The 24,012-nt window shown below is 39.9% G+C and overlaps 1 protein-coding gene across 1 annotated transcript in view; it reads right to left on the reverse strand.

Annotated features, from left to right (window-relative positions):
• Window positions 1-510: 510 nt before the first annotated feature.
• FSHR (follicle stimulating hormone receptor) overlaps window positions 511-24,012 on the reverse strand; it is a gene marked incomplete at both ends in the record, with an annotated part of 75,804 nt that continues 52,302 nt past the window's right edge. The window contains 6 exons of the mRNA XM_079532727.1: window positions 511-1,738; window positions 8,843-9,028; window positions 13,808-13,882; window positions 13,995-14,063; window positions 16,841-16,918; window positions 19,039-19,110. Of these exons, the coding sequence (XP_079388853.1) occupies window positions 511-1,738; window positions 8,843-9,028; window positions 13,808-13,882; window positions 13,995-14,063; window positions 16,841-16,918; window positions 19,039-19,110 (1,708 nt within the window). The remainder of the gene's footprint in view (window positions 1,739-8,842; window positions 9,029-13,807; window positions 13,883-13,994; window positions 14,064-16,840; window positions 16,919-19,038; window positions 19,111-24,012) is intronic.

Here is a 24,012-nt window from a genome sequence, read left to right on the forward strand (position 1 = left end):
AATCAACAGTCCTAGGAGGGCATTAAACTGGGCTTCTGTCTCCTGTAACCTCAGAAGATATGGTTAATGAAAAAAGCTATTTATTTGTCTTTGTTCCAACACATTTCACAGACAACAAAAATAATTCCACTTTTTTTTTTTCTTCTTTTTTTTCTTTTCCCTTTTGACCACGTATAACCATTACTTCATTCTCAGTAAGCAGCTGACATCTTCCTAGACTGAGGGGAATCTCTGCCTGTACAGTAGGAGATATGCATTTATAAGCTCATTTATTTCTGGACACAGTTCTACAAGGACACTTTGACATATATTGCAGTTTCGTTCTTTGTCCTTCATGTCCTATCAGAAGTAATGAAGATGATGTGTCATCTTCGATGATGAACAAAAAAGCAAAGTGGAAATAGAAATGTTTTCTCATAAAAAATAAGTTTGCATGCTATGTCGAAGTCATTATTCAAATAGTTGAAAGTGATTATCACACTGCCTCAGACACAAATTCATGCAAGCACCTCAGTTCAAGTGATTCAGAGGAACCAGTGAATAAATAGTCCCATCGCTGTTTTTTGATGCGGTAGGGTAATGGCCATTTCTTGTGTGGAAATTATGAGCAGATGAGGAAGTCTCTGTTCTGTAAATCTGGGCTTGCATTTCACAGCAACCAAACTTGCTCAACAGAATGAAGAAATCCCTGCGAAAAGTCTTTGTGAAAATGGCATAGAGGAAAGGGTTAGCACAGGAATTAATAGGGTAAAACAAAACCAGAAGGATCTTAGATTTGGACACCGTGATGAGAGGAACCCTGAGTGAAGCTGATATTGCAAAAAAAGATATTGGTGCCATGCAGAGGAAGTCTGTGAAGATCAATATAGCCATGCGCTTGGCAATTTTGGTGTCACTGTTTGAAGAGATAACATTGGGGTTTCTCACAGTAAAGTAGATGCAGATGTAGCAGATGCAGATGATCACAAAAGCGAGTACATTCAACACTAAAAGAAATATAACATAAGCCTGAGAAAACGGTGTTTCTATATGCATGGGCAGACAGATGCTGACCTTCATGTAGCTGCTGATGCCAAATATGGGAAGAAGTGCCACCGTGAAAGCAAACATCCAGCCAAAAATCATTATGATCACAGCATGCCGAAGTCGGACCTTGCGGTCGAGTTGCATGGCATAGGTGATGGTATGCCACCTTTCCAGAGTTATCACAGTCAGTGTGTAGACTGAGAGTTCACTTGCAAAAACGGTAAAAAATCCTGCAGCATTGCATCCTGCCCCAGTTTGCCAGTCTATGGCATAGTTGTAATACTGGCTTTTGGTCTGGATATCTACTGATGCAATAAACAACAGATAGATACCTATGCAGAGATCTGCAAAGGCAAGATTGCACATTAGAAAGCGAGGTACAGTGAGTTTGTATTGACTGCTTATTAAAATAATGAGGACAGTGGTGTTCCCAGTGATAGCTAAAATGTTGATAAACCATATCAGAACTCTCAGAACGTTGTATCCCATGATATCTTCACAGGGATTGAAGGCATCAGGTTTGGGTGAGCAAGCCACATTAATGACTTCGTTGCACAAGCCATAGTCAAATTCGTTCTCTGCAGGGCCAAAACGTGTGCCATAATGGGAAATATAATCTTCAGCTGCGGATCGTCTGTGTTTCTTTTTGCCAGTCTGCTCATCAAGGTCTTGCTTAGCCTGAGATATGCTACATATTGGGTATAATTCCGTGCTGAAATTAATAAAAAAAAAGAAAAAAAAAAGCAGCTATAAACTAAGAGACACAGCATGAGGCTCACAACAAACATAGAATCACAGTGTTTACATCAGCACTTCTGTTCTTCTGGTTAGCTGATTATAAAGGTTTGCCTGGAACTTGAAAGCACAAGACTGATAGGTCCCTACTAATATAACATTACTGTAAATTAATTTTAAAACGTATGGGAATGAAATCCTGATATTCGCCTTACTAACAATCTTGATGCAGTTATTCACCTAAACAGAGTAAGAAGCCTCCCTTATTTCAACTCAATTTCTCAATAACATTTTATTGAAAAGGTGATTCTGCATGGGGAAAACATGATGATGAAGCCCTACATAACACTGGACTCTGAAGAATCAATTCAGTGGTGCCCATAAGGAAAGGAGTCTGTATAACCAGAATCACTCCCCTGTTCATCAGTATTACTCTTGAACTCCCTTTTTCCTGAAGTTTTTGGCAGTGTGTCATACTCAATATCAGAATTCCTTCAGGGCACAGAGCATCTGCAGCATGTGCCGTTCGTTGTATCTAATATCATATTTGTCACTGGCCATTAAAGCAAATAAATAGCATGAATCAAGCAGGGTTTTCAGATAATCTCTGAAAGACAGATCACAGATAAAAACAGTAGACTTGGCAGAATATTTTGCTTCAATCATACTTTTTCAAGGAAAGTGAAGGGAAAAGGAGTGAAGGGAAGCCTTCAATTCCACAACCAACATTGTCAGAATCGTTTGGGTTTTTTCAATGTTTTTAGAATTTTCAGTCAGAAAAAAAATGCAGAAATTTCAAGAAAAAAAAAATTCTTTGAATGGCCTCTTTTTTTTTGGTTACTTTGTGTTTGGCTTTATTTTCTAGAGGATTAATTTTAAACCCTTCTGCATGCATAGAACATGGGAAGAAACAAATGTTTTATCTGAGAAGATCAGATCCATCAAAATAAGAACTATAAAAATGTGTTAGCAAGAAATAAAGGCCTTAAATAACTGTTTCTCATAGAACATCGAAGTTTTGCTGTTCCAGAAACTTACATCCATAGGTTTGTAAAAGGTGGATCAAATTTAATTTGAATTATCAAATAAAGCAGTCAACAGTGTGTTGAAAGCCAACAGAGCAGTTCTGCTCTGCCTACTTTCACTTACTGGTTAAAAGTAAATTTGGTGTCTGTTTTCCAGGACGGGACCACAGCTTATCTCCCATTTCAACTTGACAGCTTTCTATTCTATTCTATTCTATTCTATTCTATTCTATTCTATTCTATTCTATTCTATTCTATTCTATTCTATTCTATTCTATTCTATTCTATTCTATTCTATTCTATTCTATTCTATTCTATTCTATTCTATTCTATTCTATTCTATTCCACTCCATTTCTATTTCTGCTTGTGGTGGCAATGATGATGAGGAGACGGTTGGACTAGATGATCTTATAGGTAGTTTCCAACCTTGTGATTCTATGATTCTATTCAAGCTGGTTTGAAATGGTTAAACAATGAGCAGTAGGTTAAAAGCTAGAATTCTTTTTGGTAACCTAATTTTACCCTTCGTGCACTTTTTCCATCTTCAAAAGAATTGAGTTTCAAAGGAAGAAAGAAAAACTAACGAAGGTCCAGCACCAGAAGGCAAGAAACGTTTCCTATGAGGTTCTGAGCATCGTCTGCTGTTATTAATATTTTTTATCTTGCCTGTCAACTGAGGCAGAAAGCCGATTTCCTGGGAGGTCAAATATGCACTGTGGAGGTCACAGCTGCAACAGCAAGGCATTACTTTCTGTTCCCCTGTGTTCTATTCGTGTAAGGATGAGTGAGGGGCCCTGCGTGTTGATCAATATATTAACAGTTCTCTAGCTGAAAGGGACTGTATGCTTCTAAGGAGAAATAATGGGAGAGAAAGTCACTCAGTTTTCAGTGTAACAAGCACTTGAGGGCATAGAAGCTATTGCAGCTCCTGGTTTTAGTAAATGAATTGAAGGAAGTGTTTTTATCCAATCATTTCTCAGCTATGAGTTAAAAATAAGCCATTTCCTGAATTATGGAGACTGCCTAGAGCTAGCTCTATCCCACAGATAAGACAGCTATGTAAAGCTAGTGAAATATTTCTGATTATTATTATTTATTCATTCCTGAATTATTTAACACCCAGAGGTCTCAAACAGAACCAGGCTCCCACAGAGTTCGCTGCTCTGTTTGCTTTGAGGACGGGCAGTGAAGGGCCTCCTGGCTGCTTCCTTGCACCGTGAGCACTATGATGGGCAGCTGCAAACTCTCAGGGGAAAGAAAAGCCATCACCTGGTACTGACTGCCCTGAGATATTTGCCCTTTGTGCTCTCAGAGCAAAAATTCAAAGCACTGTTGGCAAGGGACAGGGCACGTATCATAACACAGTTCATTTATTTGGGCTATTTGTAAACCTCTGCTGCTGCTGAACTTGTTTTACTCAAGTAAACACCCTGAAAAATAAACCAGAGAAAGGATAACTGAAAGAATAACATTAAAATTGGCACGGCATTCTGACAAAAACAACTATGTTTATGCGAGCAGTTATTTCATGCAGTCCATCTGGATCTGGTGACAGCAGGATCTTGTGTGCTAAGAAATGCACTCAGCAGAATAAATAGTCCAGGTCTCGGTTCTGCATTGAGCCCTACCTCAAACCAGCCATCCTTACCAAGGAGTGACATCAAGTGAGTAGTGAGCAACTGATATTATGTTTGGCTCTCGTTTCACAAGAACATGACCCCCAGTGCTGCCATGTTCTTTAAAAATAGCTTCTCAAGTGATACCTCCTCCAACGAATAATGACCAAGTGCAAGGACACAGTCATAACAATGCCAATCTTTCAGGCAGAAGGTGATCTTTGTGTCAAGGAAAGCCAAAAGCTCGCTGAAGTTCATAATGGTCTGTGTCAAGTTGAGAGTTTTAACATCCAATCTCTGCCCTATCTGAGCTTTAAGGATATTATTTTCCAGTCACAGGGGAATGTGAGAGCTCAATGTACCTCACTGGACTTGTCCTAAAAAGCAGTTTACTGTTAGGTCAGCATCACAACATCCCAGTATGATAAACCTGCAGATCAATATTTATCATACAATCCTTCTGAGAAAAGAATTAAAACTGCCAACACTTTAATTGTTTCATAGGTTTAATACTTCCATTAATGTGACAGAAATGGTGCAGACGGGAGAAGTGATCACTCATCATCCACTATGGCAATTGACTTATTTTATCTAAGGTTCTCAAGTGCTTCAAATATCTCAAAAATCTAAAAAAAAAAAAAAAAAAAAAAGGAAATATACAAATGGAGCCACACGCTCCTGTCTCAGTTCCTCCTGAGGTTTCTGATGTGTGCATCAAATACTGCAATGATCCTTAGAAATACACAGGGGTTATGAAGCATCCTCTGGATAACCAGGAAAAATTCTGAGGTATGTAATGCTATAATGTGATGGAAAATACAGCGATAGTAGCGGGGTAACACAATCTGATGCTGCAGCAATTGAGAACAAGTCCAAATGCAGCAGCTGTGGATGCAGAAACAAAGAAGGAAAACTGCTTACCTTTGGAAGGTCTCCAGTAGGCAGAGATCTCGAGTGAGATAACCTCACCTCCACTGCCAACCCTTCAGTGAGGTCTGGGAAGAGTGGATCCTGGCTCCAGCCCTTCCAGTCACTCAGGTGAAGCAATTCACCTGAGCTCCCCTGGGTTGGCCCTGCCTTCCCACCAGGTGCTCAATCCCTGGTTCAAGTTGTGACTTAGCATTTCCACTACAGAACCTCTATAGGGGAATGACTGGCTCAGGTGAAGAGGCACAGTAAGTCAGCTCACATTATTATTCCCAGCAGAATAAGCAATGTCTATTGCATTAAACCAAGTGCAACTCTTGTCGTAGAAATACTAGATGCTGTGTGAGCAAACACTGCAGACTATTAATAGCTATTCAAAAACCTGAGCAGCCTGATTACACACAGCTAGTCTGAGAATGCTGCTTTGAAATGCAAGTGGGTAGAGCTGCAGTGTGTGCAACTAATCTGTATTGGAATGCATGGGAATACCTTTGGTATCCAAACACATAGCACCAAACCAACAGGCAGACATTCATCTCTGGACAGGGGATATTGGTCGCCTACCAAGTTCAGTACACGACACAACTGTACAAATGTTAATGATCGTTTTTAATTATATTTAAAAGCAGTTAACTGGAAAGACTGATCTAAATCATTGACTCTAATCATTTTGTATTTATGTGTAATTTTTTTAAAAGATATGTCTGGTAAGCATTGAAAACACAGATAAATGCACTCAACTTTGTTCTGTTGATCAGGAGATATAGCTTATGTGTACACATTTATTCATGTAACATACAGCAGAGCACCTATGGATTTGGTTTGAATTTTTATACTTTTCTGTTACCAATGCATTTCTTTTACAGGACAGTGATGTTGTCCCAATGATTCCTGCCACAGTCTAGTTGGATGAAAACTTAGCTTGTATCAAAATGTAGGAAACTAGCGTTCATTCATTTTCACAGCGTGTTCAGATCTACCTGGAATGTGCTATATACAGAAAATGGTTCCTCCAAATGTGTTTATTTAACACCAGATTTCATAATCTTAACCAAAATATCACAGTTTGTTGCTGGATCCCTTGTAGATTTTGGTGTGTGTCTGCTCCCTTCTACATCTATTTTTTAATAAACAAAAGCCTTCCTGCCTCGTTAGCTACAATTAAGTGAAATATTAGTTGAATTAAATTACTAGAATAAGCTGAAATGAAAAAAAGAACTGTCACCATTGCTGAAGTGTAGCTATTCTTTCAGGAGTATTTTTAGCTTTTTTTAATCTGAAATCAACATGCTTTTGGATATATTTTAAGTATAAGTCCTTCAGAAAAACAAAAAGGTGGTTAAACTCCTTCACAGACTCAGTTTTATTAACTTCACAAAATTATATCTTAATACATTTTTCCACTATTTTAAAAATCTTTCAGTCATTTAGGATACTTTTTTTGAGACAATTTACTGGGGGTATTCTGGAGCTCAGCTTCCCCCTTTAGAAACAATACATTCAGCAAAGACCAGAATATGTGTCAGCCATTCAGAAGATATATTTTAAGAGGGCTTGTTTTCCTCTATGGGAAACAAATGAGATTTGATAGGTCAGCTTAAGGAAACATATATAGCTCTGCTACATATTCATAGCACAATTTTTTTTTAATCACCGAAACTGCTTCCTAGAAAGTTCCATATAAGAGACCTGTTGCCTTACAGTGATTTTCATTTTTAAAAATTTCATTCATTTCCTGGCAGCTTGTGATGGCAGCCTCCTGGATTTCACCAAGCTGAACTCATTAGCAAACCACTACCACTACCATTGGTGCTGCAGGGACAGGCAGACAACCAAGGCCTGAACAAGCATATAGAAGTACGTGGAAATATCAACTAGTGGTAAACCTCTGCAGTAAGAAGTTCAGAACTGTAGATCAAAAATAGTCAAAGAGGGATTGATTCTGCCAAATATTTTCCTTAGCACTGTGGTGTCCAACATCAGATTGCACTTTTTTCATACAGTTTTAAAAACACACATAGGTGATACGTAGTACCTATCAGCACAAGCAGGATGAAACCTTAATTGCCCGGTGACAGACACTGTTAAAACTAAGATGAATGGCTATCTTAAGTATTTAAATGAAGCTTACTAATAGATTATGCTTTCTCTACATAGCTTTACTTTTCTTTGAAGTTCCAGGCAGCTTCTGAAAACAATGTCTTGAGCTATAACACTGATCCACTGATCCAAAGTATATTTCTTTCTGCCTTGGCAAATTCCAAACACATTCTGTAAAAGAACTTCAAATAATAGCATGGATTTCCATAGGTACAGTGCCTCAAGTTTTCCAGTGGCACAAATTCAGGAGTTCACAGAATCCTAGTCGGAAGGGACCTCTGGAGATCATCGAGTTCATTAACTACTTAACATGTACATTTAAAGCCTATCTGAATAGTTGGAAATACTCAAAGGAAATCGTTAATACTTGATGTCTCAGCACATCTTTGCTAATGACAAATTAAAACAAGCCCTGGAAATTACTTTGGGAATCTAAATACACCTGCCTATCTTAGTTGATTTGGACAGAAAAGGTTTGTTCTGTATTAACCACTACAGAAATAATGGCCAAATCTTGTGTGTATGTAGATGCTACAGATAAAGTAACAGTGGCACAGGTGATTCTCCTGCTAATATTTAGCTTTACTGCATTCAGAAGTCAGCAAAGCAAAGCTGAAGGCAAATCCTGCGAGGAGAGGCTGAAGACAATTGGGTGCCCTGTCTGGAGGAGAGGTGACTTCTCTGCACCCTGCAGCTCCAGAGGGCAGTGCAGGGCTCTGCTCCTGGAAATGGAAGGCAGGAGGGAGCCGCCCAGAACTGTGCAAGACCAGGGTCAGATTGGGCACTGGGAAAATTAACTTACCGTGAGGGTGGTCGGACACTGCAAAGTCTTACCAATGAGGTGACTGACGCCCCACGCTTCTCAGTGTTCTAACAGCATTTGGAAAAAGCCCTCATTAATATACTATAGCTTTTGTTTAGCCCTGAATGTTCAGGCAGTTGGACCTAATGATCTCTACAGGTCCCTTCCAACCGAATTAGTCTTTCTGTTCTATTAATTCATTTTATTTGGTTCCAACTTCAGTGTGGCTTTCTGAGAGTGTCTGATACCCTCCTGAATTGATGGCCGTATTGACCTGCTTCTCTGGAAACACAGATTTCCTTCCAGTTACCTCCTGAAAAGTAATGAACATTTTTCTGCTGGATGTCTTCAGTGTGGTGGCTCCAGGCTGATGCAGGACAGCAGGTCCCAGTGAGAGATGGCTGGAGTCTCAGCTGGAGAAAACACTGATACCAATACAGCTACCAAAATTTATTACCTACCTGGAATGGAGAGGCAGTGCACTGTGCAGCGTGTGGAACCGTGAATGCATTGTACATTTATTTATTTCTATTCATGTACTTTCATATCCAGTTTGTTCACTACCAACTGCTGAGAAACACCAAAAATTAAAACAAATGAAATCACTTACTTTTGTCTTTTCCAATTTGTAAATGCACAGCAGTGGCTAGGATAGGTGAAGTTTGCCTCAATCAAAGATCTAAATTTGCTTAAATCAGGAAGTTTTTTTAACTTGTATGTAGACCTCGCTCTTAGCTTCTTAATGAATTCTAATCCATGACTTGGCAGGAAGCTGATTCTTGTCCTTGAAATATCCCTTTAAGAAAACATATGAAAAGCCTGGTAAAAAGCAAATTTATTTCAGCTACATAGTGGATACGTGTTACAGATTGTCCTACTCATTATCAGAGAAGTGATTAAAAAGAGATCAACTGAAAATTATGCTGAAAACAGAATCCAGGAATAAATAAGGGTTCCTCAAGGAAATCTGAACTATTATTCACTGTAAACAGCAATTAAGAGATGTTATTTTGATTTGGGAAAAAGATCCCAATACCCTCCGGTTAAGGATTAACAATGACATAAACTACTAGTTCCATATGATTCTGAATTTAGTAAATACTGAAATAAATGCATCCAAGAACACTGTTACAGGAGAAAAAAGTAGGCTGATGTCACAAGAGAAGTTTGTGATGTCCCTCATGAGCATCACATCATGCAAAAGCCACCACAGAAGAGGCAATAAACACAAAGTGAACTCTGTGGGGGTTACTGATATGAGGAGACGTTGGGGATTTCAGATTTTGTACTCATTAGGAAGGAAAAGAGATTAAAGAGAGAGAAAGGTGATACAGTTCAAACTGCGAGGAACAAAAACATCGAAATGTTTCCAGAGGTTTGAAAAACGAAGAGAGAGTATCGACTGAAGCAGAGCAAGGGGTAAGATTACAGGAGGTTAGGAGAGATGTATTTATGTGGAAGGCAATTACTTTGTGAGACAGGCTATCAAAGGCAGCTACAGATGTATTACGAAGAGCATTAGTGAAGCTCACAGGAGGAAAAACATGGTGCAAACACTAAATTGAGACTAGTGCCACACATGTAGGGAAAGGGAAAAAGGACCAATGGCACTCCATTTCCAAGGAACCTGTCCCCATGCCATAATATCTGGGGCAAAACATTGCCACGTTGCCTTGGCTATGGACAAACTGTGTCCCTCAGCTTGTGACAAGGGAAGAGTACATTGTACATTTCTTTCTTCTACACCAAAGCAGAATGGACTATACAAAATCACCCTTAGCTCCCATGCTCTTAGTGGACAAGAGTGATGCAGGATGCAGCCTTTGCTGAGGTTGCTCTGGTCTTCATTCTCTTACAAAAGAAATGAATTTATCCTAATAAAGGAACTGACAACATTTGTCATTTTCTCCATGTTCCCCCCTCCCCCCCCAAGATAACATCTGTAACAGTATGATGGCAGGACAACATGTTATTTTATCTCTATTATACAACATCACAACAGGCACAAAGTGTTTTTATTATCATATTAATGTAGGAGAGTGGTGTGAAGGGGAAATCAGATTTCAGCAGTGCACTGTGAAGTTCAGACATCTGCCATGTATGATATGTACATTTGCACCTCCATTCTCCTCTCTCCAAAACAAAATTAATACAGGAATGCACAGTCTGCAGCATAGGGTGGCCCTAGCTAACAAAGTCATACCCAAAGTTACTGACTTTGGGTAAGGAGGGTCTTTGTCTCCATACTGTGCCCACAGCTGGAAATTTTGGAGATGGATCCCACACTGCTGCCCTGCCCCAGCATTGCAGCTTCAACTACAAGTACAAAAAGGACTGGTGGAGGCAGAAATGCTTTGAACTTCCACTGCTCAGGCTGAGAGAACAAAGGTTTGATCCTGGGCTGCATTTGGGACTGACCTGTGTCTCACAGGAGCAGTTGAAGAGAAGTTTCAGACTTAAATTTCCAGCTTTGACACCTAAAGTAGTAATTAGGTAGCAACGAACAACCGCAGTTGTTTCAAGGACTGACTATTGCCCTTAGTTGCCTGCCCTGAAAACTGTCAGCTAGAGTAGACCTTAATGACTCATCAGTTGAACAGCAGTTTTCCCCTACATTCACAGACAACATCACTCACAGAATCATTACGAGTCTATGAAACTTCACAAGGGTTCATATTCCAACCAAGAGCATGATGAAATGTTTTCTTTGTCTCACTAGCCAGAAATCATCAGTGCCCCAAATGGTTAATATACAGGGTGGAAGCAACAAATAAACAGGAGTACATCTGGACTTAAAAATAACTAAGAAAATATTACCGGATCTGTGTCTCTGTGCATCTTAAAACAATTTCATAAATACTGAATATTCACCCATGAAAATACACTTTTCTTCTCTTAAAAATTCTTTTCTTCGTGTGTGTGTGTGTGTGCTCATTATTGCATGTAAACCAACGTGAGCTGGGGAAAGGGCTTTGTAAACTACTGCAGGGTTTGCTGGGATGTCTATTAGAGAAAATTATTGATATACCATCAAGAGACTCCCCAGACAGGAAACGCAGACATTGTGCAGGTGGTTACCCACCGAGACATCATGGAGCAGAATTCAGTGCAGAGATTCTTCGGGACGTTCCTCCCTAGTTACTGGACTGGTAAATTAAATAAGGAAGATGAAGAAGAAGATAAAATAGCAATGGGAAATCAAACCAGAAAGCATTGGTGATGGGAATACACGGTGTATTATTAATGCTTGGCTGCTAGTCATCAGACTTGACAGAAGTTGGTATGGGAACAGCAAAATGAATCTGACTTCTCTTCCAACCTCTTCCTCTTCCTTCTGGGGAATCTTTTTTGAACTACTCGAAACACTGACCAGATGATAGTCCAATTTAGGTTTGAAAGGAACATAGTGGGATAGCAAGGCATGGCTGTCAGAGCAGAAGCCAGAGAGGAGAGACCAATAGTGAGATCAATTTTTCTAGCAGCTGTATCTGAAGTGCCCTCTGGCTGTGCCTCAGGGTCTCAGCTGTCCTCTTGAGGATCCTCTAGAGGGTCTATTGTGGTCCACATCTGTGGGGTTCCTGTTGCAGTCAAATTGCAAGGACAGGAAAGACAGTGGCCATACCTTGCACTGCTTCTGAGGCAGGACACAGCCAGAGAGCTCAGCCCAGAATGGATCATCATCGATCAGATGAACTATATTACAGAGAGGGGGGGATGCTGAGAGTCACCCTGTAGCTTCCTGCAATTTGCTGGTACCTCCAGCATGATTTTAGTGCTTACAGGAGGCAGAATTTCCTAGGGACTCCAGTAAAAGTTCATGTAAGTCACCACAGCTGTGGGAGCACCAGAAAATTAAATGAAATAATGGAAATAAACCATATTTCTGTATAGAAGGAATGCGTATATATGTGGGAGTAATTAGCCATTTGATTTCCTTGCTTACTGTCAGCGCTGAACTCCTTTAACTCAAAACCTGACATCTTTCCAAGAGAGAGATTCTAATTCAGCCAAAGGAGGAATTGATTGCTGAGGCTGCGCAGCCTGCATAAAGCTCACTAAGTTAGGTGCTTCCTGACTTTACTATTTGTGTTTGTCATTCTTTCATGCTGTTTAAATATTCTGAACTATAAAATAGGGATTGGTAGTAACTGACCATACAGCACTGGTTCAGGAAAAGCAAGAGTTAAAACATCCTGATGTTCAGCCTAATAAAACATGGCAGCCTGCAGCACAAATTCAATTTCAACAGCCCTGTTTTTCCAGCAAAGATATGAGTATGGGTCAGTCATTTCCTCAGCATTCCAGGTGTAAGCTGCAGTGATAGATGAGTAAGAAGGCTTTGCTTTCTTGATCTCAGTCAGGATGAAAAGGTAATTTCCCATCCATAGAACAGTGGATAGAGTGGTAGTGGAACAGAAAACTTCTTACACAAGTAATTCAGTGTTAGAAGTTGAACTATCAAATGAATCTGAGCTACAGCCATATCAATTTTATAAACCTTTTGAATCACTACAACTTGCAAAGAAAATGCATTTAATTTTTGGTACAGGAACCAATGCTTTTCCAAAGAAACATCAACAATGTTACTGCTGAAAAGATGCTCCAGTGGCAGTCTTTTCCAAAGGAGAAAGGCACTGAGGGAGTGATGGAAGAGGAATAGAATACAGTAACACATTTTTGTGTCATAGATGCACTGACCATCACTACATGGAAAAATGCCTTCAGAACAGCTCGTCTGAGCTCAAGGTTAACCGGTCATTTTTCTCCCTCATTTTTTGGATTTCTAACCACTTTAATCTCTGTAATGTTTTCCATCAGCTCCCATTTACCTGTTTTCACCTTTTCTGATTGACTCCTAGGACTCTCTGGATGTCTAGGACAGATGGGAAGAAAGAAAGGATGTGATGAATTTGTGATTTGTGACACAAGAAAAAGACACCCTTGTCTTCGTTGCAGCTCTTACATCCTGTAGCTTTTGCTCAGAAACACAAGCAGTTGAGCACTCTCGCAGGTGTTTTACAACATAGCAAAGTGTAGTGCGAAGTGCTGAGATCCAGGAGCATCTTATTGCTGAGATCATGCTCTTCACTCTGCCAGCCAACTCGAGAGCTGTATCTCAACTGTGTGAGATATACACATCCTTCTAGGGTAGGGATTTTCTCTTAGGAACTAAGCTTCAGAGATGCAGGGCAAATCTTCACTGTTTGTAAATAGTTGAAGGGTGAGCTATTCAGATGTAAACTCTGAAAACCCAACTACTTATTCTCGATTTTGCCCCAAACAAAAAACAAACTGTATTTTCTCTGCAAAAAAATGAAGCAGAGCTATAGAGCTTAATCAACTGCAGAGAGGACTTTGGATTTAAATCCCTGGATATAAAAAAATCTAAAAGCTCTGAGGACAAAGTGAAAACACGGATCTAGATATTTCTGATATGGCTTCCACTTTTCTACACTTCCAATTTTGAATTGCAAGATTTGGGAGATGTCGAAATCCAGACTGGCATTCACATGTTCTTTTTTGGTCTCTTCTGTGGGCTAAATAATGAGAAAAGACAAATTTGAATATTACTTACAAAACAACAGGCCCGATGGCTCCTTGGAAGACTTCATCCGGTAATTTTTCTAAGTTGTGATTGTCACTTAGATTTCTGGAAAACACAATATTGATTCTAAAGTAATCAGAGATTGAGATAATGCCTTGCAAAAGTTGCTGTCTCCTAATAATTGCTTTTCAGAATAATAAACAACAAAAATAGTTACAGCTCATCCAGGCAGGTTCCATTAAATGCATGATTCTTGATTTCCTGAATCCCGTTTTTATTTAGCCGTCTGCAACAGAGAAAAAAACAAAAGTTGTTCTGATACAGCTTCATGTGCAAATAAAACCACTGAAAAGGATCTCAAGCTAGAAATTATTAAATGAATATTTAAATAACCAAATGTCTATGAATCTCAGCTGCTAATATCCCAATAGTTAGAGGTAGGACTTGCAGGGAACAGATATGAAGAGGGCAAACCAGCATTACCATAAGAGATGAGTTGGACTAAGTTTTTGAAGCAAAGGTGGAACTGATGAAGTCACCAGTGCTGCTCAGCTGCCCTGGGAATCCCAAGGGGAGCCAGCACAGCTGGATCAGGTTAACCCCAGCATGAGTGAGACCTTTCCTACTGTTGCCATTCCTTATATATACACTTCGCTTTTCCCAAGATGCTTTTGGAAGAGCTTAACCTTTGCCAATTATTATTTTAAAATAGGCTCAAGAAGGACACAAGGATGTGGCTGGTGTCAAACTGCCTGGGAAGCAGACAGTTCTCCTCACACCGGCTGCCTCTTCTGATGTCATCAGCCCTGCTCCACATCTCCCCAGGCTCCTTCCTCTGAGAGGAGGAGCAGGTAGGGAGCCGTAGGGCTTCCTGCCAATTTTTTGCTGTAGTGCATTAACTAATGAATACTTAATTCCTTCCATCACTTCCCTTAGTGATCCTGGAAATTTACATTTGGGTCAGTTATGCTTATCATCTTTACGGTATGATTTTTCATCTTGTTGCAGTGCAACTCATGCTTTCTCCAAGAGGGCATGACAAGTCTGATTGGTGGCAAAACTGGCTTGATTTAGTGACACTGTCAGTAAACACGGACACCACGTTCCTAAATCACACTGAAAGCAGAGCATGCAAGTGACCCACTTATCTGAGGTCCGAGGTGGTGAGCTCAGCTCGCTATGAAAATCAGTCATGGGTCTGGTTGAAGGGATTACTCTTCTGACCACGGAAGGCAGATGTGCATAATTCCATGCCTACAGTGTGTGTCAGGTCACATCAGGAAAACAGCCATCATCTCCTTTGCTTGCAATAGCACTATTAGACATGAGTGAGCAGGCACACAGGAGAGCTATGTCCCTGCTTACGGCATTTAAAATATTTATTATATTAAATTGATCGCATCCCCTCCAATCTACTAGGCTGATGTATATGCTTTAAATCACAGTATTAGCTCGGACTGCTTTCTCTCACTGAACATGATGCTAATTCAATGAGATACTAGAGTCATACAGTCTGAGTTACTGTTGTCATACAGTGTGGACTGTACACTCATGTCACCTGGCAAACTGCCTTCAGATAGCAAAGAGAGCAAACAACATTTTGCCTATATCCTAAGGCTTTGTTATACCTCCTTCTCAGTTGTTATCTGGACAAGACTCTACTGAGACACATTCTCCCCTCACTTCAACCAGCACCCTTACTGGTTCCCCTAAATAATCTGGAAATCTTATGATAGCAACAGGTGACACAAAGGCACAAATCAGAGCCTGGACATACGGGCTTTTACTCACCATTTCCTGGCGGTACTGGTATGTTTAAGACCCACTTACAAGTCACCTTCTCGGTGTTGATCCATGCATAAAGCAATCTTAGATGCAATCCAAATTACTGGCTTATGCATGCTGGGAGCCTGTTGCAGTAAGCCTGCTAAAATTGGCTCTCCTCAGACTGTGGGGGTTCACTGTGCCTTGGAAGTCTTGAATGCTCGACTGCTATAAGGAGGGCAAATCACACTAAAAACCTGGCATACACCTCTCATCCTGTAGTGGTATTATCGGAATAAATAAGGTATGTGCTGTGTAGTACTCTGACAAAACCACGTCCCATCTGAGCAGCGAAAACCATAATTATAGGAGGAAAAATAAAAAAGTACATTTGGGGTATCATTACTTGAATACATTTGAGATAGCTGCATGAATATCTCATGTATGTATGTGTGTATGTTTAAAACTTCAGGGAACTTGGCACTGACAGGTTGTGGATATCTTATGGAGAAAAAGGGAGAGAGAACAGCTGGGTGACTTGTTATTGTCCTCTCTTCAAGTATGGATGGTTTGACTCTGCTCCCACCAAAATCAATGTAAACCAAATCAATCAGTCTTTGTCTGTTGTGTCACAAGAGGTTAACTGCACACGCAGTGGGAAATTCTTCCAGTCTGGCCACTGGCTAAATGGAATGAAGGCAGCTTGTTAGTAAGCACACGGTACGGTTTGATATGCCAGCAGAAGAAGCCAGGTAGTTCATTAAAAAACACGACGATTCGAGTCAAACGAGGAGTCATCTAACCACACAGCATGGAACTGCATTGTGAACCAGCCTGTATCAATGCATTAACATTGTGTACAAATATACTGTATTTTCAAAACATCTACATCTATTTTGCCAGGATAACTAATGCCTTTGAATGATGTGTCTGACTGTAAATATTTATGAATCACACCATCCCTCTGAATACAATTTGCATCACATGAACTGTTGCTGTAGGTGGAATACATTTAACCTTGGCACTAGTAATTACAAAATTTACTCTACCCAGAGGTTCTAAAATAAGGAGCAGAGTTAGAATACAGTAACAACAGAAACAACAAAAACACAACACAGATACATTAATTTTTCATGGCAGCAAAACAGAATGCAGAGATTGCAGGAGAAGGGGTAAAATCTAAAACTTCCGACTGAATTTGGAAGCCTGTAGAACAGAGCCCATCCCACAGAATCCTCAACTCAGTTCTGGACAAGGAATGAGCAGATGAGAACAATGAACTTGCCATGTCTTACTCACAGAATCACACTTTCAGAACTCAGGCCCATGAATGTGTTCCTTTCAATTGTACGTATATGGATATTGTCTTGCACATCTCTGGAAAATAAAATACAATGGAAACAACACCTGTTTTGCACTTCTGTGAGCCTTTCAATACGTTATAATATTTCAAACATGCTGCTTTTTGTTATATTCAGTCTGAGGAACTCTTATGCAAAGGTTGACAACATAAGCTTTTAAGACATTTGAACATTTGACCATCTGCAGAGAGCAAACCTTCCTGGTAAAAAAAAAAAAGGTAGGAGCACAACATTTCCAGACTCTTGTTCTGCACACCTCACATGCCCGCCTCCCAGACTGGTTTATGCCATTGAAATGCACACAAGCTTGGGTCTTACAGCCCAACTGACCATCCAGAAAATGTTATCCATTAAATACAAGTTGTGTGGCTGGCAGGTAACAGCTTCTTTCAGCTTCCCAGCCAGAAAGTGGAAGGACCATTAGCCTTTGTGGTCTGATTCAGCAAGGGACCTGAAAACCCATGAAAATAATCCCCTGCTAATGTCAGCGAGGTTGCTTATAAGCTGGGTCTGTGCTTCAGAACTTGCAATGCAGGACCCCTGTCAGTTCAGTTTGTTGAAGTGACAAGTATGCATTTCAGTCTTTCAGCAGTTTTGACTGCTACACAAAAAGAACGGCAGATATACATTCTGTTGCTTGCTCAAAATAGACCTCAAAGAAGTTAAACAGCATTACTCATAATTTAGTCTGGGGATATGGTTGTTTTCATGCTGTTTCTGCTGGAAAGCATGGAACAAAATGAATTATCTGCAAAGCTTGAAGTTAAATGAGGTTCCAAAATTATCTCATACCGAGAGTGAAATATGGCCACAGCACTGTATTAACTGACATGTCCATCCTTCTTCACACTGAGATCAGAAGAGGGAGGAATAGGGAAGGCGTGCGGCACCCATAGAAGTGAAAGTTTCCCACTGCAAAAGGGAAACAACCAGGTCCTCACAAACCTCAATAACCCATCAGGTTCTGTCTTTGGGATTTAAACACCAGAACAACTGAAGTCAACAAGAATTTTCTCATGGAGCTTCAGCGTGGCCAGGGTTTGGACCAAGGTCTATATTTTGTGTCAAGGCTTTCCTTACAAAAAGTGAGGAATTTCACCTAAAAAAATCTCTTGCTCAGTGGGACACAGCAATTCAAGTCTAGTTAATGCTAGGTAAGCAGGGGGAAGGTTCGGTGGCTCCACAGCCATTGCATTTGCTTTATGGCTTCATGGAGCCCTGAAGTGCAGTTCTCAAATTTCTCTGTCAAGCATGTAACAGAAAGGTATTTTGTATATTATGCATGTATACAATATTTGTAAGACAAACAGCAGGATTACTGTTCCTACAGATTAAAACCTTATAATCAGAGATTTGAAGATTCACAACTTTTTCTGCATGCCATTAATATTCCTCATGAAAAAGAAGAAAAGAAATAGTTGCTTAATTCCCATTTTTAGTTTTCCTTTTGATTTTGATACAATTATACTTAGAATCAATTGAAAAAAATATTGGTCAAGGTCTTTTCCATGAAAAAAAGACACTTTTTTCTTAACATGATTTTTTTTTTTTTCCCCCAAGAAAAGAGATGTAATTTTCCTGGGAAAACAAACACAGGAACAAACCAACTTTCCCACAGAATTGTACATATTTTTCCTTCTATTGGCACTGAACTTTTTCCACAGAAGAATATATTACATTCCCTGGGCGTTTTCACAATCAGTGAATTAACTGAGTGAGATATTTTCCAGTGGCTTTTGTTCTCTTTGCCATGCAGAGAAAACAGCACAAAGTTCAGCAACTCTTTCCATGCAGACCAGAGAACTGTCACCAGGTGGCAACAAATTCCCACTTCCACCAGCCTGGTTTGAATTTCAGCTGGTGAATCAAAACTAAAAGGCTGTTATCAGTCCCCTGGGACTCTGTACCTGTGCACTCATAGAAGAGTAGTTGGCAGAGTGCAAGCTACAATGCTTTGCAGAAAGGAGTTCCAGAGAATAGAGACCCTTTAGGCTACATTATCATCAATGCCTACAAAAATGTGACCAAAAATGCTACCACAAAGCTAATAAATAAGCACAAGGCAAATTGGACCTCGATGATTTTGTTAGAACAGCAAGACATTCATAAGGAACTTATAAAATCGTTAAAACTTACAGCAAAACCTTCTGGAAGGAGTGTACCTTGTGGACAACAGGTAAAAACCTAAGACCTGTGTTTGATATTAACCTAAGGAGAAGAGGAGAAATTAAGGTGATTAGTTCTGTTCCAGGAATGAAGCTATAACTAATAAAACAGAAAGCACACTGAACTTAATACCGAAGCTGCAAAAAACTGTCAGCCAGTGCTTGTCCAGAGGAAACTTGGCATTCTAATGTAAAAAGGTTTCTGTGAGAAGCATAAGCTGAGTTCTCCCCCACACAAGTCAAGGGAGAAACCATATTTGGGGTAATTATATGTTAGAGGAGCACAGTTGATGGTGTTGAATGGTGATGAAAAGCACTGCCTGGGACTGGGAAAAAAGTAACAGCATTCATTTTATGTTTATTACTAATCTAGATTATTTCAAAAGAGCTTCAAACTTTCAGGTTTTATGAACTGAAACGAAACAGATAAATACAACAACTAAATCCGGAAGGACCAAAAAGGTCCATAAAATACTCATTCACTTGCATAAGCACTCATCTGAGCTCTGAGGTGATATCTGGATATCCTCAGAGGTTCACATTGAAAAGCCAACTGGTTATCCACCTCGTAACAAAAAGCATTGCATTATATGTAGGAAAAAAATATATATATTAAGAAGTGTAGTGAATATTCATGAAACCAATTTGGAATCGTTGCTGAAATGTCAATGACTGTTTTATCCCGGGAGTCAGAGTGGTCTGATGCTGCATTAGCTTAAAAATCACAGCTGTCAATTTTGACCAAGAAAGCTCTAAAAAATGCCTTTGGAAAACTATTACATATGGTTAAATAGAAAGTGTGATTAACGAAACAGGTGGGTTTCACAAGGCCGTAATTATGTAAAGTACTTCTGCACTTGTGAAAGGAGTTAGCCAAAAAAGTTCGAACCAATGGGAGAGCCTGCAAATCCCCACTTATAGTATTGTAAAGTACACTCTCTAAATGCTGAACAAGTACTTGTCTGGAAGCTGCCTTTCATTTTAAATGAGTCATATACTAAAATTCACGCAATTCTTTTCAAGAGCTACTTGTTAAATACAAATCATGGCATGCCTTTGCTTTAATAGGAAAATGAAGACAAAAAGAGCTGCCAAATACTGCGTGGCTGTTGCAGGACCGAGGAGAAGACATGAAAAGCTTCCATATCTATTTTACTTTCCCGAGAAAATCTTGATCCTTTTGTTCCTGTAATGAAGGATGATGGTACTTACACATGTTCTGTTCAGGCAATGCTCCCAGTGGCAATTTATTCCAAACATCATAAAATGCTACACTGGTTAGCAGGGCTTTTGCCTTATATGTGTGAATAAACATGTTAGGTGATGCCACAGTCCTATCTTCCCAGTAATATCCCAAGGTGCTCAGGGTTTGGTTTATACTGGTGTCCAATGAACAGTGTGGGATGAAGAGCCAAGTGTTCTGACAAATCATAGAATCATAGATGATTCTGTTCTGAGATAAATCTACAGGTACGAGGTACGGAGTGCACAGAGGCACAGAACAGTGGTTAGGAGCAGGAGAGGATGTTCTTTTAATTAACTGCAGAAAAAGAACTGAAAAAACATGCAGCTAGTCTGTGGCCTAGATCTCTCTTCTCTTTTTATTCGACCAGCAAATCTCCAGAGGCCTTGGAGTGGGTAATCTCGTTAAAATGTAGATAATCCAATTTACTGAATAACTTTACTGCAGCACAGTTTTGTCAGTATCTTTATCATATAACGTACACATCCTTAGTAGCTTCGCTTTAAACAAATATCCTCTTTAATATCAGCTTAAACTGAGTTCCCCTTTGCTGTACCTAAACAGCTCGGTAAGAACATGTGTTTCAAATCGCTGATGGCTGCTTTCCAAAGCATTAATTGTCTTTCTGAGAAGGCTTACTGGAGTCAGCACGTAAAAAAAACATTGCATTGTGATCACCAGAGAACAAAAAGTCTTTCAGAAGTGAATTCCTGGAAGATTCTGGCCGCTTCATTTCCAGATATAGCAACTTCCCTGCTCTTTATAAACCAAGTTGAAGCTACTCTGACAAAAGCTGGCACTTAGCTCAGCTCATTGACTTACTGCAGATGTTTGCTAAATTGCCAACACAAGGTAAGCAATGAAATACTGCATCACTCAGGAAGCATTATTTATGTACCCCTTCATCATGCTAGTGGCTTTGTGCTGCACGTGGGCTGACTAGAGACAGAGAGCTCTTTGACTCATGGGAATGGGTCTCGTAGGCTAGAGTCTATAATCCGTGAAGACAAGTATGTAATCCACAGCACACAGTGCTGGGAGGTAGGGGAGGTCTTCAACCAGTAGACTCTCATGCAAAAGGAGTGAGTGGATCATCACTTCTTTTTATTGAAAATCCACCTCCAAGCAAAGGTTCTGTGGATGACTTCAGACCACATGGCCATCTCTGCTAGGTGTACCTAGCTGCATCAAACAAATGGATTTAAGAAGCATGCCAGACATCTGTGTGTCAAGACGTCCAACAAGCAGGGCAGCAGGCAGAAGCAGCTACAAGCCTAAACTACAAAATACGTTACAGATCAAATAGGTTCTCATGACCTACATTTTGCTTCCCACCAGCAATGGAGCTGCATGCCCTAAAAATTCATCTGAAAAAAAGGTTACATTTAAATCTTTCTGTTTTAAGATGAGATCTCTTAATGCAGGACATTGATATATTCACTGTAAAAAAGGACCAAAAAAGACATAGATTACGTATGACACTAATTTTGGCAAGAAAATAGGTTTGAAAAGTCATCAATGCATTATTAAAGAGACAATGCCACAGCTCTCCCTAGCGAGAGCCAGACAAATAATCTTGTACTGATGAAAAGGTCAGCAAGTTACCATTTTGAAGCAGACTGTCTCTTCGGCGTGTATCCAAGAAGGCCAATTAACAACCCTCTTCACAGCTTCTAAACGACTGACCTAAACTTTTTTGTTTAGGTTGCATTTTTCTAGAAGGCTCAGGAGATCTCAACATTGTCTTAAAGTATTTTTCTCTCCATAGCATTTTTGCTATACCAGTAATGATGATGTAAGAGGCAGAGGGAGCAGGATGAGCGGAGAATGTATTTGTGCTCAGGTTGGCACAGATAAAAGCATATTAATGTTCAGCACCCAGTGGCTGTAATGAGACCGTAAAGCTGATGAGAGGACTGACAATGTTAGCCAGAGCTTCTTGCCTGCTCGTAAGGAAGATCTAGTGCCTATGCAAGCATTTTTGAAGCAGCACAGAGAGAGCCTTGCAAGGAACTGCAAAGGTCATTAAAACTCATGGGCTATGATGTCTGGCCTCCATCTCAGGCATTAACACTGATTAATTTGTATCAACTCCTTCTTTTTTTTTTTTTTCTTTTCTTCCCTGAAAACTGCTAGTAAATACTTTTTTTTTTTTTTCTGCAATATTTTCTGAACTGCATTTTAACAGTTCCATTATAGTCATTGCACTGTCAAGAGGAATAAAACTACACATCTCCTTTGCTGCCACTGAGGCTGGAAACTTCAGAAGGAACAACAAGAAGCTCAGCTGTGGGCACAGACCTGAGATCCCTGCTTTAGTGACTGTACATAGAGAGTGATGTTAGTACAATGTAACAGCATCACACCCAGCTCACTGGAAGACTCCTACAGGGACTTCATGTTCTGCTCCAGTAATGCAGGCAGGATTAGCTGAAAAGGGAACATTCCCCATATCTCAGGGCAGGCAAAGGAAGGCAGGAATCACTTCTTCAGAAATGACTTCCCAGTGTTCAATCACTCACAGGTTTATCTGTAGGCACCTCCAGGCTGCTGTTCCTTAGAATAACAAACAGGTGGCATAGCTCCGTTGAGACCCATCTGCATGGCTGGTGTGGATAATGCAGCACAGGACAGGAGTTCCTGTATGTTCAGGAATTGTCCTCCTGCGCCAGCGCATCTGAGAGTGAATTGCAAGTCCAGCAAGTTCCTACCCTACCAATTCAGCCACATCTGCCCTTTTCTGGTGGGGAACACAGCTCAGATACTGCTGAAAATCTGTTTCAGTAAAACTATTTTGATCAAATCCCTGTGATGTTAATTGATGTAGCTTCACCAGAGCCAATGATGTGACACTAATTTGTACCCACAATGGAGCTACTTCCAATCTTATTGTTAGCATGAAAGGCACATTCAGCAGTTCATACTCTTGGGATCATAATATCTGCATCTTTTGTACTATTTACAGTCTGGAAAGAGTCTTTTTTACCTTGTAAAATAAGGACGCAAATGGGATACAATATAAATCTGTTAATCAAGAAAACATCAAAGATGGACTTCATCCACTTAGATTGGAGGAAAGATTTGGAATTAAAACAAACTTGAATGAAGAGGATGTCAATAAAATTAGAAGAAATTTTCTAGCCACCAAATCAATGTGTTTCTGGAAAAGCCTGGAAAGCTGAGTGAAACTGGCCAAAGGGTAGGTGAGGGCAATGGCTAGTTAGACAAGCAATCCTCTGTCTTCTTAACCTGTTGCTTCTAGAGGTCATGGCAGAGCTACTGCAGCTGAATTTTTATACAAAAAAAAATCTCTAAACATTTGAGTCAGTGCATAGAGGAGTACGGAGTGACAAATGTTGAAAGGAGGGAGCATGTTTCCCACTGCTCATAGTGCTATTTTACAGTAATCAAAAGCAATGAACAACATTTCATCTCTGATGAGGATAAAAAAACCCATATGTCTAAATTTTATGACAACCTATTGCAAAATACGAAATTTGAAGGAATATCACTAGGATAAGGAACTTGAAACTGTGCTATAAATCCTGAGTGGCAAACTAGATCCTCAGCTGGAGCAAATTCGCACTAGTGATTGTAATTTCAATGAGCTGAGGAGTTAGAATCATTCACATCAAATGTTGGTCTGAAAATTTTTGCTTGAAACCAAAGGAAAAAGGCACAAGGTTTCTTCTTGTGACAGTG

Source organism: Tetrao urogallus, assembly GCF_951394365.1.
Source record: "Tetrao urogallus genome assembly, chromosome: 2".
NCBI lineage: Eukaryota > Metazoa > Chordata > Aves > Galliformes > Phasianidae > Tetrao > Tetrao urogallus.